Source organism: Helicoverpa zea, chromosome 16 (genome assembly GCF_022581195.2).
Source record: "Helicoverpa zea isolate HzStark_Cry1AcR chromosome 16, ilHelZeax1.1, whole genome shotgun sequence".
NCBI lineage: Eukaryota > Metazoa > Arthropoda > Insecta > Lepidoptera > Noctuidae > Helicoverpa > Helicoverpa zea.
This window is the reverse complement of record NC_061467.1, coordinates 9614672-9634689: the sequence shown is the minus strand read 5'-3', so window position 1 is coordinate 9634689 and position 20018 is coordinate 9614672. Positions and strand designations below refer to the sequence as shown.

At 37.2% G+C, this 20018-nt stretch overlaps 1 protein-coding gene across 1 annotated transcript in view; it reads left to right on the top strand.

The window, feature by feature from the left end:
- LOC124637860 overlaps positions 1–19571 on the top strand; it is a 51495-nt gene extending 31924 nt beyond the window's left edge. The window contains exons 3-8 of the mRNA XM_047174577.1: positions 9132–9227; positions 12193–12291; positions 15338–15461; positions 16609–16696; positions 17289–17387; positions 17616–19571. Of these exons, the coding sequence (XP_047030533.1) occupies positions 9132–9227; positions 12193–12291; positions 15338–15461; positions 16609–16696; positions 17289–17387; positions 17616–17942 (833 nt within the window). The 3' untranslated portion in view covers positions 17943–19571. The remainder of the gene's footprint in view (positions 1–9131; positions 9228–12192; positions 12292–15337; positions 15462–16608; positions 16697–17288; positions 17388–17615) is intronic.
- The last annotated feature ends 447 nt before the right edge of the window (positions 19572–20018 follow it).

Genomic DNA, 20018 nt, shown 5'->3' with positions numbered 1-20018 from the left:
TACTCCTAAAATACATAAAGCATTGCTATTTTACAATTAAATAAATAGGTACAATTTTCGGCTACAGTTCAATTACTCGTACAATTGGCATGGCCTGACATTTGGCACAGCAAATGCCTTACTGTCGAACAAGCTGGCAACTAAGATTGTCCCTTTTTTCACCAAAGATCTTGGCACAAACTCCCCTACTATGCAGCCAAGATTCGCACTTTATAATGCCTTTGATTACGAAACAGTTAATTTGCAAATTGTTGCTAAAAGCATCATAAGTTGCTTGGACAGTGAGCTGACCGTGCCAAAATGTACAACCTTCATAAATTGTCTGACTTCTGCATAGGTATGTACCTATACTATACCTATGTCTTTTCCTTATACTACAAGCTAGTAAGTTTATTCGTAAGGTTGTATGCAATAATCTCAGGAACTACTAGTTTGATTTCTAATTATTTCAGTGATAGATGGTCCATTTGTCGAGAAGAAGGCTTTTATCTGTAAGTTAATGCAACTAGGGTCTGATTTTTTAAGAGAAACAAATTACTTACAACATACTTAGTAATTGCACTACTACAATGGCCTATTTGAAATAAAAACTTTTGTCCCTTCTACTTTTATTCGGATACTCAAAGAAGGTCCCACGGGATGCCACCAAAATTGTGGACAAAAGCTACTCAACACTATGTCCATAGCTGCATTAGTATGCAACGCGAATGCCAGCAGTATTATTCTCACTGAACGTAGCTTTTGCATAAGCTAAAATGTCCCAATTATGCTCCACTGTCCAAGCTACATTTTGAACACCAAAGGGAAGATTAGACGTTGTTACGGTCAAAATTTCTGTGTATTTAAAGATTAGCTTTTGTGTGACAGATGCACACAAAATACTGGTATTTAAGGTCTAGCCTTTTCCCGAATATGTTGGCAAGAGCATGATGCAGCTGAGTACCAGTGCTTTACAAGTAGCGACTGTCTATCTAACCTCCTCAACCGAGTTACTCTGGCAACCCAATACTCTAAAACGCAAGACTGGTTGTCAGACTTATTGGGTTCTGACTACCCGTATCGTCTGCCAAAGATGTTCAAATTTCAGCTTTCAAAGAAGGCTTTAGAAAAGGCCAAAGTAAGTTATCTACCAATGTGTTACGCGATCAGGATTAAACGCAAATAAATATAAATATCACAAATATACCTAGATATGAATTTCGCATGCATTTCATTCCTTTTTTTATTTTTTATATAATCTTAATTGTAACTATAGTATTTAATCATTGCATCAAAAAACTTTCTCCTTTATGTAATACCACAATGGAAGGTCATCATTTTAAATTAATTTAGTATAATGAAAACTTTTTCTGGTTAATTAACTCCCCAGTGATTAGGAAGAAGGATAGGCTCAATTAGCTTTATTTTTACACAAAAGCTAGGAAGGGTTATACACTTTTAAATAGCAGTTCCCGAGGTACCTTTTTTGTTCCGCATTGCTGCTGACAAGCCAGAATATAAAACTAGTCAGTGGTCTACCCCGTTTTTTGTAGGAACTTCTTTGCAATTTTTCAAATTGGACCAATAGTTCTTGAGATAATCGCGTTTAAGCAAACAGAAAAACTCTTCAGCTTAATAATATAATTTACCTAGATTGTCCAGTTCGTTTGAATGCCTTCTTGGTAGACTTGACTATATCTGACTTTCCTTTGAAAGAAGATTACAGTTATATTAAGAGTGTTCTATCAGAATTAGCACAAAAACTTCTTCAGTAGTAATAGTCTTTATTTTAGAAACTAGCGGACATAAGCTTAAGAAAATCAATATGCTATGAATTTTTCAAGGTTTTGTTGAAGAATGCTAAAGAAAATTTAGGTACACCATATTATTATGTCCAGGTATAAAATTAAAATTATAAACTCAGAAAATAACGTTCGTGCTTAGAAACAAATTGGCTATAATTTGTAATCGGAAGTTCATGTCAAAATGTACTTCTTTATATACTGTATATATGTTATGGACCAAGTGATAAATTGGGCAGTATACATAATGCCCGGTCATTATGAAAAATGCCCAATATGAGAGCGCAATTTGATAATAATTATTCAAATAACCAAATTGACCGGGCACTATACATATTGCCCGTGACCTTTTGGGCAAAGTAATACAAACATATTTAATTTCAATTTTTTTATTGTTATTGACTTAAAATAAACTAAATATTAAACCACTTAAATAATCAGCCTCATGATTTGGATTAATTATGAAGGACTTCTGCCTTTTTTCATCACCCTCCCGCTGTGGGTTAGCAGCGGTGAGGGTGTCAGACTCTTACTGACTAAAAACCGTCGTGTTCTGTCGTAGGCCTTTTATGTACCAGGGCCGCGGTCTTTCGAACAATCCCTCAGCCCCGGCAGACCTTGGCCCTGATGGACCCCGCTGGGGTTGCTGACATCTCTTTGAGGAGCGCGTGGAACAACGCGCGCCACCGACACGGGTCTGTTGCCTAAAAATAGACATGAGCGAGCCACCCAAACTCACCGCCCACAGACCCACGCCTACGGTGGCCGGGAGTCATCTCGCGACACCCGGCGCCCGTGGTCTACCTGGTCCAGCGCGGCGGCCGGGATGAGAGGTGCGAACTCTCTGACGTTCCGCCGCCTCCTTCTCGAGCTGAGCGATGACTGCTTCGCAGAAGGAGGCGACGGCATCCCATTCCCTCTCGCCCCGGACCATGGCCTGAACCAGGGCCGGACACGAGAGGTCGCCGCCGCCTAAAGCCTCGACTAGGACCCGGCGGTGCTCTTCCCACGCAGGGTACTCCTGGACTGTGTGGTCCACCGTGTCCTCGGGGCTGTCCGCACAGTGTTGACACCCGGGCGCCTCCTCATAAGGACTTCTGCCTTAAAAATCCACTATTTTTTGCATATTAATGTTAAGGAAAGTCATATTAAAAATATAACATAAAATAAAATTAAGAATGGCTGTCTCTGATTGGTCAAAGCGTGTCACGCCATGCATACTTTCCTCCCCGCCCTCGCACCGCGTAATATATAGCTTTATTATCAAATTGCCCAACTGTCATGTAGCAATATAATAATGCCCGTGCAATGTGATAAATAATGAAGTTAAGATAGTTATTAATCACTTGGCCCGATAAAGCTAGACATTATTCATAATGCTCGGGCATAATTTATAATGCCCGAATTAATCATTTGGTCCATAACATATACATACATACATACTGGCATATAAGGTTGACTCATATTAGTATAGTTAGTTAAGTTAAGAATTGCATTAGTATAAATGATTCTGCTAGCTTTTGTATAGATTCGTAAATTTTTGTTTTTCTTCCCCATATGAAGAGGCCTATTGACCTATGAGAAGGTGCCCAACAGTGTGGCAATAAAACGACAAAATTATAAAATTTTGTCATGTCGTTGATTGTTTTATGGCACTGGTTGTTTTGTCTAGGGAAGTTAGATAAAAAGTACCTGCAAATAGGTGTATGTGAGGTTTTTTTTTAGCTCAGCTGCTTTTGCCATTATCCACGAAAATATAATTATATGTACTTACATATTACTTCAGAAGTCCATATAAAGTCGTTCCACTATTTGCTTAGGACTCAAAAGCACTCAGTGCAAACCAACCCTTATATTTGAACATGCAAGACAGCGAATTATGCAAAACATTCTGAACTTTCAAAGTAATTACACGTCTTGCTTACGTGTGGGGAACAATATTGGTATAATGTGGACCAATTAGAACTATAATCTTGCATAGCGGTTTAACTAGAGTAGCTTTTGTAGAAACACTAGCTATATCTAGCGGTTTGACCGGCTTGGGTGTTAGGGAGTTATAGTTCTTGTCACATGATTTTGCCGCTAAACTAAAACTAAGCAAAAACTAGTCTGAAACCAGCTTCAAGCTCAAGTTTATTACAGTTGGATTAAAATCGACTCCACCACTGAACTGACAATTGTAAACATAGAAGTAGTATCAGTAGAAGCACCATTTAATATGAAAACATAGATTAAGAACCTAGGTATCATCATGCCTAGACTTTTACCGACTGTCTCGGGATTAGCTTCAAATATACCGGATGCAGCTGAATACCAGTGTTTTACAAGGAGCGACTGTCTATCTGACTTCCTCAACCCAGTTACCCGGCCAACCTGATGCCCCTTGGCAAGGCTGGTTGCCAGACTTTCTGGCTTCTGATTACCCGTAACGACTCCCAGAGAATAATAACCACCGCTACCCAAAATCGAACGTGTCTTCCGAAACATGGAATACCTAATACATATTATTAATTTAATTAATTGAAAAGGTACGCTCAATACATCAAAGGAAGGTCGAAACAGAAATAATGACATCAATTATGTTAATTAAGAGTTCTACACGACCTTTACGAACTAATACATTACTGTTTTCGTGAGCCACATACATATTACACACAGTTCATTGGAAATAATGGTACTTACTCTGTGGGTGGTTTTAATTGGTGGAGAAAATAAAATACCAAGTTTTCTATTTAAAAACGGGGAAAAAGTTGACTGCTTATTTTTACCCGACTATTTCAGAGGGAGTGTTATGTTTTTGAGTGTGTGTATAGACACATTAATTTTTACCAGAGGTTGTGTCTGCGTCTCGTGAAAACTACCTCACGCTCCCGGAAAAGCCTAAAACTTTCTTCTAAAACTAATAGCCTTATAATACGGAAATATTGTTTCAAACCTGACCAGCAGTTCCGGAGATTAGCCAGTTCAAACAAACTCTTCAACTTTACAATATTTCGTGTAAGCAGATGTATTACTTCTTTGGCACGCCTAACGTCCACATAGATACATAGTTACCCAATTTACGAGGTGGTCAGTATGTACTTTATGGGTATTAAATACCATTGTTAGGTGCGTAGTACAATAACCTTGGCAGGTCATTGAAATTGATGGCCACGTATCAACTTTCCAAAGATATCCGGTAATTGATTAATTTGTATTATTTTTTTCGTTAAAGAATATATAATTTGTAGGTGGATATAGTCCGGGGGTGTGTTAGGGTGCGTCCACATCTGGCGAATGCGCCGCGAATGCGCAGCACACGAGCCGATCGCGAGCTGTCCGCGAGCTGCGCGCGTGCAGTCACTGCAATAGTTCGGTGCGCCTCTTTAGCGCAACTCACGCAAGGCTCGTATAGAGCGCGCGAGCGGCGCGCGAGCGGCGCGCGATCTGCGCGCAATCAGTTCTCGCCCTTACAGTTCCGTATATTGGCTCAGTACTATCGAAGATGGCAGACGTCGCGCGCCGCCTGCGCGCCGCTCGCGTGCGGCGCTTAGGTCGCGCGCGAGCTGCGCGCGGGCGGCGCAGAAGCGGCGCACGAACAAAAATGCACGCGCGCAGCTCGCGAACAGCTCGCGATCGGCTCGCGTGCTGCGCATTCGCGGCGCATTCGCCAGATGTGGACGCACCCTTATAAATAAGAAGTATTTAAAAGCCTATGAATAAATCAGTTTTGTAATAAAATTGTATTTCGTGATTTCATCTGCGTCATGAAGGAAAAACTTCAAATATTGTAAAAGTTTTCAAAATTTTCAAAACCGAACTCCTTAACTTCATAATATTAAATCCTATTAGTTTATAATGATTTATTATTTAACCATAGTACTGTAAGACCGTCCTGACAACGTCCGTAGGTATTTTTTATGTTCTCCATGAAATGTTTATTATCATACCATCCTAAAGCTGAAAATCAAACTAAACTACATCATCATCATCCTCCGAGCCTTTTTCCCAAACTATGTTGGGGTCGGCTTCCAGAATCAAACTAAACTACAATGGTAAAATAAAAAATAAAAAAACAGTATCCCATAAATTGTATCAGGAAATAAATCACGTAGTATCATGGGTGTCGAAGGAGCTCTGACGGTGGTAAATATAAATTATCCGGGATTTCTTTGTCATGGGGTCTGATAAAGATGTACAGTAAACCTGCGATAATGTTATGTTATATAGTATTCACTAACATCATTTTGTTTGTTTTTTACTTGTAAAAAGACGTCTTAGCTGAAATGGTAGAAGTAGTATGGTAGAAGAAGACATGCTGCATCGAATTATAAATTTGAGTATAGGCAGAGGAATTACATTTTTACATTATTTAAACATTAAAATGAATGAAAGTAGTTTTCAGACATGAGATTATTTTTTTGCATCGGATTATGAAAAGTATGTAAAAAGGTAAAGAAGATATTTTGTAGGCGCTTGTATAAATAAGTATTACTTTTAAAGACAAGTGAAATAATAGTAGGCTTCGACACTAAAGTGCTTCATAGCCTTCCAACTTTGATATATAACACCAACATAGTTAATCTAGGGTCACTGCCTGAGCCGGGGGTCTAAAGTACCCCAAATGATAAGGGTTGGTCACGTTTCTCCCAAATACCCCCGCGTACAGAATAACCTAAGACCGCAAGTTGTCCTTTGTTTTACTTATAATGATTTATAGTATAATGTGCAAAAACATAACCCTCCTCTTTGCGATGTCGGGTAATAAGCCAATAGTTTTACAAAGAAAACCTAAACTTAATATTCGAATTAGCAACTCGACTTCTCTTGCATGTGTCCCACTAATATTATTACCTGTTGCGTTTCACGCGAACGATACCTACTTAACGATTGCAATGAAATTTTGTACTTACACAGATTGTCTAGACCCTGAAAATAAAGGACATGGGTTACTTTTTATAAGAGCTGCATATTGGTTTTGTAATCTAGAAACAAGATAAGACGACGTCTTTCACACAAACCGTGATACAAACCCACTCGGTTGACCGTGAAAAACAGATTCACGTTCGCATTTATAATATTAATTTACATATTCATGACTGTAAGTTCATTTATCGAAATGAAATAGTGATTACGTATATCCAATAATATTATATGAAAAGATTGTGCGACAAACCGACAAATTAAACTCATTTGATAAAGTGCGTGATAAATAAAAATACTTTTATATATGTACTACGCATAATAATATAATTTTACACAGAGGTGGAACAAATTGTAGTGATTAAGTGGGTATGTCTAGACAAACTCTCGAGTGTGAGGGCGCGGGTTCGAATCCAGGTCAGGCAAGTACCAATGCAACTTTTCTAAGTTTGTATGTACTTTCTAAGTATATCTTAGACACCAATGGCTGATAAAAAAGGTGAAGGAAAACATCTTGAGGAAACCTGGACTATATAGTCTGAAATCACCAACCCGCATTGAGCAAGCGTGGTGATTAATGCTCAATCCTTCTCCCTGTGAGAGGAGGCCTGTGCCCAGCAGTGGGACGATAAAAAGGCTGTAACTGTCTAGACAAAAGGTTTATTATGACCATTCAAAAGATTTTTACTAATATAATATTAACGTATAGCCACATATGTAAGTACATTTTAATTAATCTATACTAATATTATAAAGCTGAAGAGTTTGTTTGTTTGTTTGCTTGAACGCGCTAATCTCAGGAACTACTGATCCGATTTGAAAAATTATTTCAGTGTTAGATAGCCCATTTATCGAGGAAGGCTATAAGCTATACTTTTTATCCGGGTTCGTGCAGAGGTTCCCACGGGATGCGGGTGACACCGCTGGCAGAAGCTAGTTAAAGATAAAGTTTTAAAAGCCGTTTTGCTCATATTTTCATGAAGATGTAATTAAATTTTCCATTTTGTATACAAACCATAAGGTTCTATTTTATTTTTAAACACCTACACTAAAAATTTCAATATAATTGTAAAATAATAAGGCACTTTATTTTTTAAGATACATCTGCACCTAATACAAAACAAAAACATTAAAATCACCTATCTCACAATCCCGTGATGTAAAGTACATATCCAAATTTTCTATTCACAGATAGGAAATGGGAACAGAATAGACGTTCTAGTGTGGGATAAAAACCGTGAGTAATGGAAGCTCCGACGTGAATTAGAAAAAAAGTGTTCAGCCTTGAAAAGCTTTCACACAGCAGATGTGACACACATATTACTAGCTCTTTACGTAATATCCATAATATAGGTAAGGTAGGTACTTGTTTTTTGTAAATTTGTATCATGTCTAAGAAACGATAACGATAAAAAATATGAATATGGCATGTTTGAATGCCTATATGTATAATATCAGGCTATGAATCCAATTTTATAAACCTTCTAATGCTAAATGCCTAGCCTTGTTTAGTGTAGTTTATTTGTACTCTAAGGCTCCAAAACTATTGAACTAATTTAAAAATTCTTACACTTTTGAAAAGCTACACTCGTACAAATAATATTGAGTATATTTTATCGCGGTAAGGTCAGTAGTTCCCACGGGACTCGGGTGAAGCCGCGGGAAAATGGTAAGTAAAAAAAGAAAAAGTAATATTTCCTAAACCAACATTTTCAATAAGTAAATACAACCTAAAAATACTATTTCATAACACAATTATTACGTTTTAAACTAAATAATATTAATTAAGCCGGCGCGATCGCTACGGTGTTATCAAACTTCCGAGTTTTCGCCAAGTTTCTAATTAATGACTTTGTCGTTCAACAGCTTACGGATAAACGTACGTCAACGCCTTATTTAAGTATAGGCTTTATATATTTTTGTATGAGTAAGCTGTGTTTTGTTTCAAAGAAATTAAGCAGATATTGTTTAGTTCTTACTTTTTATGCAAACTTGCCATAACAGTTTATTAGCTTCCGCTAGTGTTGTGACTGAAATCCCGTGGGAACTATTTCGTGCACCTGACTAAAAATAGCCTGAACAAAAATCTATATAAATAAAAATGAATTGTTGTTCGTTAGTCTGATTAAAACTCGAGAACGGCTAGGCCGATTGAGCTGATTTTTGTTTTAAAATGTTTGTAGAGGTTCAGGGAAGGTTTGAACGATACGAAGTTCGGGATCAGCTAGTGATCAATAAATAAGATATCTAACAGAAGGAATTTTGCAAATCGGTCGAATACTTCCTGAGATACGCGCGTTCAAAGAAATTAAGATTCATACTTCATAACATTTGTAAAGATGTATTTTATGGACTTCCATAAATTATCTTGCTACCTTAAACTAAACTTATACCAATCCTAATACAGTTTCAATGACTATGTTTTTAAATTACCTCAATTTGTTACAGATCCAATAACGTCCATAACAGAGGAACCAGACTTGGCCGACAAGTCTACACGCCGCAGTCAACCACACTCGTCGCGCATCTCCGCCGGTGAGCGCGGTAAAGCTTCCACTAGTTGTTCAATAGAATAGATCACCCACTCCCAGTAGACTATAGAACACTACATTGTAACCAGACTTGGCCGACAAGTCTACTCGCCGCAGTCAACCACACTCGTCGCGCATCTCCGCCGGTGAGCGCGGTAAAGCTTCCACTAGTTGTTCAATAGAATAGATCACCCACTCCCAGTAGACTATAGAACACTACATTGTAACCAGACTTGGCCGACAAGTCTACTCGCCGCAGTCAACCACACTCGTCGCGCATCTCCGCCGGTGAGCGCGGTAAAGCTTCCACTAGTTGTTCAATAAAATAGATCACCCACCCCCAGTAGACTATAGAACACTATATTGTAACCAGACTTGGCCGACAAGTCTACTCGCCGCAGTCAACTACACTCGTCGCGCATCTCCGCCGGTGAGCGCGGTAAAGCTTTCACTAGTTGTTCAATAGAATAGATCACCCACCCCCCAGTAGACTATAGAACACTACATTGTAACCAGACTTGGCCGACAAGTCTACTCGCCGCAGTCAACTACACTCGTCGCGCATCTCCGCCGGTGAGCGCGGTAAAGCTTCCACTAGTTGTTCAATACAATAGATCACCCACGCCCAGTAGACTATAGAACACTACATTGTAACCAGACTTGGCCGACAAGTCTACTCGCCGCAGTCAACCACAGTCGTCGCGCATCTCCGCCGGTGAGCGCGGTAAAGCTTCCACTAGTTGTTCAATAGAATAGATCACCCACCCCCAGTAGACTATAGAACACTACATTGTAACCAGACTTGGCCGACAAGTCTACTCGCCGCAGTCAACTACACTCGTCGCGCATCTCCGCCGATGAGCGCGGTAAAGCTTCCACTAGTTGTTCAATAGAATAGATCACCCACCCCCCAGTAGACCCGGGTTCGATTCCCGGTTCGGTCGACATTTGTGTGATGAGCATGCTTGTTGGCCGTGGTCTGGGTGTTCTGATATGTATTTATAAATATGTATATATGTAGCTATATGTAGTTTATCAGTTGTGTTAGCACCCATAACACAAGTCAATAAATAACTTACCATGGGGGTAACCGACCGTGTGCGAAAAAGGTGTCCCGACATTATTATTATTATTATTTATTATTCCACTAGTTGTTAAATAGATCACCCAGTAGAGTCTACGTCGTAGTCTATAGAATAGTATAGACCACTACATTGTAACTAGAATTGGTGGCCAAGTCAGTGACACGCTGTAGTTAACATCCTCGACACGTAGCTACACCCCCGATTTACATAATGTAAACCTAGCTAGTTGATAAATAGTTGAACACTATTTATACCACTACAGCTCATAGAGTCCTACTTACAAATATATATATAATGTAGAAAAAAACTAAACGCCATATTCTATCTATCTAATTATCGCCATAATAATTTTACACCTAAATTCCACCAAATAAAAAGAGCTTCATAAAGAGACTTGGCGGAAAAGTCTACAAAATATTTTCCGCTGTAATGTTTTTTCTTAGTGACTATTGACGACCATGACACGACAAAAATCTATTACTGAATTAAAAAACAATACGTAATGTCGAGCATTACTAATATTGAACCTACATTTAGTCTAATCGGAATACGAAATACTTTTATTTGTCCTCTAATAACCGCTTTTACCGAGCCTATAATAGCGCCGATTACCTAAAAGTACTTGCTTATTCACTATTTCACAATAAAGGTATTATTACTTTACCGTACCGTACCGTATATGGACCGTAGTTACCTAAATACCTGTCCAATAACTTGGCTAATTTTACGACAGCGTCGTCCCGGTCTGAATACAGTAGTTCGGTATTTTGTAGTCTCATGTAGTAGCTACACTAGTGGAATACATTATGTATTGACATATTAAAAGGGTTTTTTTAGATGTAAAGTAAATTGGTTCAAATACACCAGATGTATCTTTCTTTACTTTAACGTGATAAAGCTGAAGAATTTGTTTGTTTAAACGCGTTTAGTCTCAAGAATCACTGGATTTTTATGAATCTTAGCAGTAGATACTATACGAATATAATAAAGAAGAATGTTTGTTTTGATTCTTTGTACCCTAAAGACTCCGAAAGTACTAAACTGATTTGAAAATTTCTTTCAATGTTGGAAAGGATCACTCTTTTTGAGTAAAACAGGCTATATTTTATCCCGGTAATACATACGTAGGCAGGTTTCTTTTTATACATGTGTTAGAAGTAATTTCGTTTTAATACGTGTGAAACCGTGGGTAGCAGCTAATGTATTATATTTATTTTTGTACCCATTTAGTCAAATAGCCTTGATATTTGCAACATATTTCTGACAAAAAAAAAAAACAAACAGTTGACAAATACGTTATCGTGTGGGTGACAAACATAGCCTGGTTTAGTTTGAATAGGCTTTCATTGTTCTGTTACCGAAAGCCTCCGTGCCTATAAATAACAATAAATTTATGGCCACTGCATGCCAAGTTTATAGGCTATGCATGCCACAAGTTTCTAGATGTACGATTAGAATGTTATCAAAGTTAGTAAATAAATTGTTGTAAGTATATTATGTGGGGTATGAATGACTGCAGATTTTTTTACTAAGTTTAAAAATTATTTGCTAGTCACACATTTTGCATTTTAATTAAGCGCACAGTGCTATCAAAATAACAAAATTAAATGTGCAGATCATGGTGAGATATGTACGGTACGTAACATTATACTACTTACTACATGAATGACACGACTAAAAATATATACCTAAATATCCAATATACCTAGATAAGCCAAAATTTTCGAAGTCGGTAAATAATATTAAACTGGATTACTTGTTCTCTGGAGAATCTACGGAAGCTGTCGCCCATATTGCTTAGAACTTTCCGATATTGCGATAAATAAACCTCCTTAGGTATGTAAGTATAATATCTATGTATTTTCAGCTATCTAACATGTAATGTTTTTGCAGAATGGAGCGGTGCGACGGGCGGCCCCCCCGCGGAGGTGGTGCTTCGACTTCACCCCCCCTCGTCCACGTCTCGAGTCAATGCTTCCTTAGCTGACATTGGTGAGTAGCCGATGAACACCAGATGGGTGATAACGAAAACGCACGTCATCACGGATCATCGTCAAATAGATTCACAGTTAGCATAATGATTGAACTGTCAAACCGAGTGGAGGCTACCAAGAGCGCAATTTTCATTCTAATTATTATCAACCAGAGTAGGAATACATCGTCATGATACCAAAAGGCCAAAACATTTGATTAAAGTTAATTGTTTACTTGAAAAAAGATCGCCATGTAATGTATGACCGTGTGGCAGTCATCTTCTTAGACTGCAAGACGAACCCAACATAGTTTGGAAAAGGCTAGGCAGATGATGACTTGGAAGAGTCGCTACTTTAGAAAGTATTCACTTGCCTACTTCATGTTTATTATTTTCTGAGTTCGATCAGCCTTCATAAAAGCTTTAGGTACTCTAAAGAATTTCTATCACAAAGTAAGCCTCTAAAGTTTCAATAGAAATTCCTTCGTCAAAGTATGAATAGCCAGCAAGATGACCTCTAAAGGAAACCTCGAAGTAGATTTATGTCATCGGTTTACTAGTTTTCTATGAAGATATTTTGTACTTAAAGGTGTATTTTACCTATCCCGCAAACAACACAAAGAGAAAGCCTTAATATAAATATTAACTTATTTAGGCTAAAGTTGTTTGCAAAATTAATTTATGAGTGTATCCTGAAACCATTGGCTAAAGGTGAAAGAAAAACCTGGACTTTCAAAAGTCTAATGCCCCTATGTGTCTAAAACAAATGTTTTGAGCTACAGTTTTGAGTACATACACATTGCTCACAAATTCCCATCTTACCTTAGCAATCAAAACGACTGTAAATCAGTTACCGCCGATGGCCGTAGCTATAATATTAGAGATATTTACCCCGATAACTGGGGCTGCTAAGGTATTTTCTGGGTTAACCGTATAACCGTCGTCTGTCAATTCTAAGTGGATATAAATCGAATCAATACAGCGTTTGAAGTTACTGAATTATTCATACTTCCCGAGTTCCTAATTTACGATTTAGGAAGTTAGAAAATAATGGTGGTTTTATGTGAGAAATCTTTTATTATATTTGATTTCAAATTTGAAGTATTTACATAATATTTACATTAATTTTAAAAATTAAAAATAAACTTATATATACAACTTAAAACTAATACATTGCATCAAAAAATTGCTCCTCATCGCTGTCACTGGGCAATGTACCCAGAAGGCTGGCAGCATTGCCACGTTGGATGGCAATGCTCATCCTCTGTGCGAAATAAAAGCCAGTCCTTGGGTCACGAGAAGTGTCAACAAGGCGCTTAGAAATTTCCTTCACAAGCGCGTGAGCACTCGGACCCCACGGCCCGAGAGTTTCAACCCCAAACGGCTCAAACATGTAATTCCCGATAAGGCTACTATATTTGCGCCGTTTGAGGTCCTCTGCTTGTGAAGCGGCGAAGCCAACACAACACGCAGTTCTAGGAAGATGGGATGGCGCAAGAGTGTCGACGCAGGTCGCGTCCCACACTAAAGTCCTACACATCTTCCACGGAAATAGCGACATGCCGTCTGGTCTCTTGCCATCGTCGCGTGCCAAACCATTTGGTTCAAGTACGGCTGGCACGCCGACGGCAACAAGAGTCCGACGGATCACGTCGTTGATATTCGCATGTCGTGGTATGCGGCCCGCACTCCGACTGCACGACAGGCCGTGGTGACCGAGGCTGTTGACAGCTTCCCCGCAGTGGCAGCGGTGAGGAGTGCAGCACGAAGCACCCAGACGCAGGCAGACAGCGAGTCTGAAAGTGGTGTCGTCAAACATGGTGCCTATGTTTGCCGACGGAAATGCGTGAAGCCAAAGACCTGACTCCCATGTGAGAAATCTAATTATTTTAAAAGCTCCTTTTATGCGAAAATAAAATTTGTGTGATTTTATTTTTACTATGTGATTCAATTTTTGAATATTGCTTGTGTTGTTCGTTGGAAAGGATGCGAAAGGCTTTATAAAAATGTTGCACGGAAAATATGCGAAATTCTCAAAAATGTTACACATGAAAGCCTCTGAGAGACACACAAAGAACTTTAAGTTACATTTTTTCGAGCAATCGGCTGTATTTTTGGAGAAATCGTATTTGAATAATTCAAAAGTAAGAGTTTCTTTAAATTCATTTGCGAAATAAAAAAAATAAAAACCTTTAATTTTTTATTCTTGTTTCCTAGTTTTTAATTCTGATTTATATCAGGTCAATACATATTTTACTAATTGAGATACTTTGAAGCGGTTCAGTTACCAACGTCACTTCCGAGTCAAAACTTGGTATTCACTTCTAATTCTGAAACCTATACACAGCACTTAAACCATACTCAAACAGACGCAGCTGATGGAATTGATAGGTACACAAAAGCGCTTTGCATTAAGTTACTAACTTCTGAGGACTTGTCATGTTAGCTCAAGATTGTTTGTCATTCATTCTGAAATCACACTCCATGTTCCTTTTGTTTGCACTCTGAAGATCGAATGAATACTTAATAAATGGTTTTGAGATTCATTTCAAAACAATTTAGGCTGATCTTGTGACGTTTGAGAGGTCTGTGATCTGTTGTAAATTGAAAAAAAAAAAAAACATTATAACGTTAAATCGCAAAACTTAAGTTAAACTCTTCTTTAAAAAAAAAAAACATCATCATCCGCCTAGTCCTTTTCTCAATTGCGGTCGGCTTCTAATCTAACCAGATGCAACACGATATCTCTTAGTAAGATGGTAATGGATTAGCATATGAAGTAAAAAATATTGGTCATTTCGCGGGGCTGCGGGAATTTTCAAAAGAGTGGAGATACATTTTTTGAGAAAAGAACATAGTGGGTTTTAGGTAATCAATCTCGCGAGCTGCACCCACAGCATTTTTTTTTTTTGGCAAACTAGCATTCGATGCCTTCCGACAAAAAAGGGGTCATTTGACAGTTTTCAACCTACCTAGAAAAGGATTCACTCCTTATAATATTTTCTTAGTACCTAAGTCCACGCAAATCATCACGCCTTTCTAATAATCTATGTTTTCTCTCACCAGATGGCAGTGGAGTAGTAGTAAGGGCTGAAGAGGCTCTCATAGTGGCCTTCGTCCTCCTGCTATGGGTGGCCGCCATAGCTCTCTTCTTCAATCGTTGGGGCAAGATCAGGTGCGTCTATAAACTGTACGTAGTATTACTTTGTTTTCTTTCCACGCACTATAGGAAAAGAGGCTGAGGACAGATTCGAAACTAACCCTAGAAATAAAAAAAAGTCTGTCAAAAAAATGGGTCAATCTGTTTCGAAAATTTTAGTAAATGATCTGAGCTCAACCTCTGATGGGTAGTTGCACTTATATAACTAAAAATTAAGATCTGAACACAGTTAGTTTCTTGATCGAGCCAAATCTAAAACTGAATTTCAATAAAAAGAAAAAGTACATAATAAAATAGTACATCAAAGTATCAAAGGACGCTCCTGTCCTGCTAAGAACGTTGATGAATTACAATTTATTTATTCAAAGCTCAAAGATACAACAACACAGACAAAATACCTTATTTCTCTTTAGAAATCTAAAGAAAGTAGTAATCTCAAAGAAAAAGTTTCACATTTAATTTTCTCAACAAAATACTAACACAAAAACGAGTAGGTTATACAAACAATACGTTTCGCCTACTTGATACAATTTATTATTATTTCAATTACTATTCGTTTCAGAGCAAATCTTATAAAACTACTTCTAGTTTCTAAACTAAACCTCGAAGCTAATTCGTTTGAAGTACCTACCTATAAAAAGTTAAAAACTCTTTTCCTTCAATTTACATCTCAAGCTAAGGTCAAAATATTAAATACACTTACAAAGGCTTTGTCGAAAATTTCGACAAAACAATTTCGGCTAAATATTGTGGCGACTTCTTTGTTCGTCACATTTTAAAATTAGGTCTATGTGGCAGTACTTTAAAAAAAAAGAGGTATTTCGACAGTGAAAATTATTGCTACTACATGAACGATAATGAACATACTTACTTACCTTTGCTGGTTGTTTACCTTGAGACACCTAAAAAGAAGAAGAACAGCTAGTTTTATAAATTGTAATTAAAAACATGTTTTACTAGTGCGTATATTTCCCATAATATCCCGCTTAATGATCATCAGCACCTCTCGTGAATTAGACGAGGTTATCAATGCTCTCGTTTTATTGGAGCACCCATACTCTTTTATGGCCTATATGGGCCTAGGTCTAGTAAATAAATATTCCTTAAAGATGATGATGAAGACTTTATATATCATGATATTAATGAATAAATACAAAAAGAAATTGATGTTCCTTAGAATGCTGGAGCCGTATCAGCCGAAATTCCAGCAGCAGCACCGACAGAGTTGTGCTTTAGCTGAAAACTCAGTGTCCGTGCCACCTCACGTGAGTGACTCACTTGCCTGCATGCTTGCTTTTACTACAAGTTTTATTATCACCACAGTACTAGGTATAACAGTATCAGAAAATCTAATACACATAAAAGCTAGATCGAACCGAACAGATCTATAAATTGAAAGTTCAGAAACCAACATGATATCAAACCAGCTACTGAATATATTCATCATCAAATCACACATAACTATCCAAAGAATACTACAGATAGTACATCCAATACTTTTCTATTACAGCAAACAGCAGAAAGTGAATGCCTAAATTATAATGATATTGTAAGGTATTTCTTCCTCTTAATAGTCAACACGCAACCAGACTCATTTCGAATGAACACCGTTTGTTACTACCTAAAGACAATCGTGTCAGCTTTGGTGGACTGCAATTTCATGATGATAAATCTAAAATTGTAAATGAAGATAATTACAAAACAGAAGCAGAAAATGCAGTCCATCAAGCTACTGAAACATATAATATAACTCAGACATCAATACATGATGTGAAAAGTCTTAACACGCACTTATCTCCACCCTACGATTTGGCTTGGTAAGAATTTTTCTAGTAATACAAACACTGCTTTGTACAGCACCGAGCATCACTGTCACGCGGCTGTGTGTCATACGACTGCGGGGCATCATTCCCATCTTATCAACCATGTGGGTACCTGTCCCATAGACCGCGGCAGGTAAGGACTAACTTAACCTTCACCATATTTTAATGTAACGAACTGAAAATTCGGCCTAAAACTACTTCAGTTAAGAAACCAAAATTAGCCATAACAACACAGGCTTGGATAGATAACACCAAGTTTTTGTCACTAGACGTGTTTTATGTTCCACGTAGATTAGTTTGATTCATTACGTTTGACTGCTATACTAATATCTGTATTTTATTTGTTCTTTCCTAAATATAGAACTCGGTCTTCGTAAGTAGCATGGGTATGGGCGGTATGGCGCTCATCCCTGAGAGTCCTCCAAGGCGGTCTAGATCAGCAGCCGACATCCCTGCCCTTGTTACTCCATCAGAAATGTCCCACCATACTCCTAGGTCTTCGAGAGCAGCCAGTCTTCACAGCGCAGTAGATATCAGAGTAGCACCTTCTCCAAGAACGTCGAGAGCTGCAAGTCTACATTCTGCTGTAGATATGCCGCCAGGGTCTGTCCAAGTTCACGTCAGGGGATCAGGCTCAAATTTGAACAGACCTCGAAGTCCGAGGCGGCTGACGATAACCAATGTATAATTGAACTGGTAAATGGGATTCTATGTCTACGGTTTCAAGGACCAATATGTATTTTTAATTGTGACAATCAATGTCATTTTCATTGTCACATTTGTGTGTTATCATTTAGCAAAATTCTCAAAGAACCTTCAAGGGGTATTTTACACTTTCAACGATGAAACTTTGAAATATCTTTTTCTAATTTGAAAAACTTAAAAAGCTGCAAAATAATTTAATTCAGTCTATTTCTTAGTAAACGCATTGAAACGTAGCTTTAAATGGACTCTGAAATGTTATTAGTAACATTGAATCACATAGTTTTGGATGCTTTGAAATGCTTTTATGGGCTTATCGGACGCGAGATTTGGAAAGTACCAATTATGTGAATATTGAATATAGAAATAAGGTTAATGATAACTTTCTATATTTCCTGTAGTCTAGTCTTCTTCTTCTCTTCATCATATCTAATTGTATTTATACATACTAGTAGTTATAGTGCGAAAGCGCAAAATCTTAGACGTGTGGTGCTATTATAAGTATCAATAGTATTGATTTTGTCTTCAATATCATTTTTAATATCCGTAAGAAGTATTTACGTATTTACATTTTTAATGGATTCTTATTTTTATTACCTGCCTCTTCCATTTTTTTTAATCAGATTGCTTACCTCAAACAAATCTTGAAAATTTAATTTTATAAGTAACATTTGTTATATATTTTTTAAGTTCCTAAATTCGTTTAATTTATCGTCTACTAATACTTGGCCCTGTCGAGAACGTCCTCTGTGTCTACTCTAATATTCTAAGCAAAGTCATTAATTTTAGATAAGATTGATATTAATAAATTTTGCTCAAATTATTCTGTAATGTTATTCCTATCGTATTTATCGTGGTCATAAACTTTGTCCACTATATAAATTATTATATTTTTGGCATCAACTCAATCAGATTAAGACGCATTATCTATATTTCCTCATAATTGATTTAGATCTTATTTTACCTGACCTTCCTAAAACCTTTTTTTATTGTTGAAACTTTCCAAAGTCTCCAAAACTAAGCCCTTTTTTATTAATATCAATCCTTTTCTTAAACAATTCTAGATTATCTCTTGCTCGAGTATTCTAAATGATGTAGTAATATATTTTAATGGCCAAATACTGTTATATCTTTGTACATAAAATTAGCTTTAAAATGTAAATTATTTCATATTCTGTTACAACACTTTCGGGTATAATATTAGTAAGTTATACCATCTCATTTTGTAAGCAAATGTTCCTATATTTTAATATTAACTATAATTTTCAAAGTTCAGAAACATAATACATTATATTTGATAGAAAAATTGAATTCAAAAAGCAAAGAATTTTCAATTTTTAACGATAAAAACCTTAACACAGTTAAAGAGCTTTTAGTACAGTTAATTCTTGGAATACTATTACCCGAAAGTGATGTAATAGAACTAGGTAACGTAAGAGCTATTAAATTTAATAATGATACAATAGAAAGAACCTTCACAATAGCAAATAACCACATTGTACATCAATTTGAATACAAAATGCCGCTTTGTAGGAGCGCTACCATAATTCTAACAGACACTTTTGAAACTCGAAAGTGAGACGGTAAGATCTCCTATATCATATGAAATGTTATGAAGATTAATTATTATAGTTCGGCCATTCAGAGAATGCGTTCCTGACACGTCGCGATTGAACTGACGACGTAACTTTGCAATGGCGTTGCAGTTACGATAAAAATATTTTTGCTGGTTGTTTACCGTTTTAACAATTGAGGAGCATTAAAACAACATTATTATATCAATAATCAATGAATGTTATTACGTCGTCAGTTCAATCGCGACGTGTCAGGAACGCATTCTCTGAATGGCCGAACTATAATATGATTGATTCACCTTCTTATTAGTTAAGTCTGTTAACACTATTAACAAATCAATTTTGTCTCAGTTCATCTCGATTGAAACTCATCTCCTTTATGTAAACAAGCTCATGGTAGCGCCCTCCACAATCAATAACAAGCTATCTTTAGATATCAAGACTATTGTCATTCAAACCCAAATTCAGAATAAATTAACATGTAAATA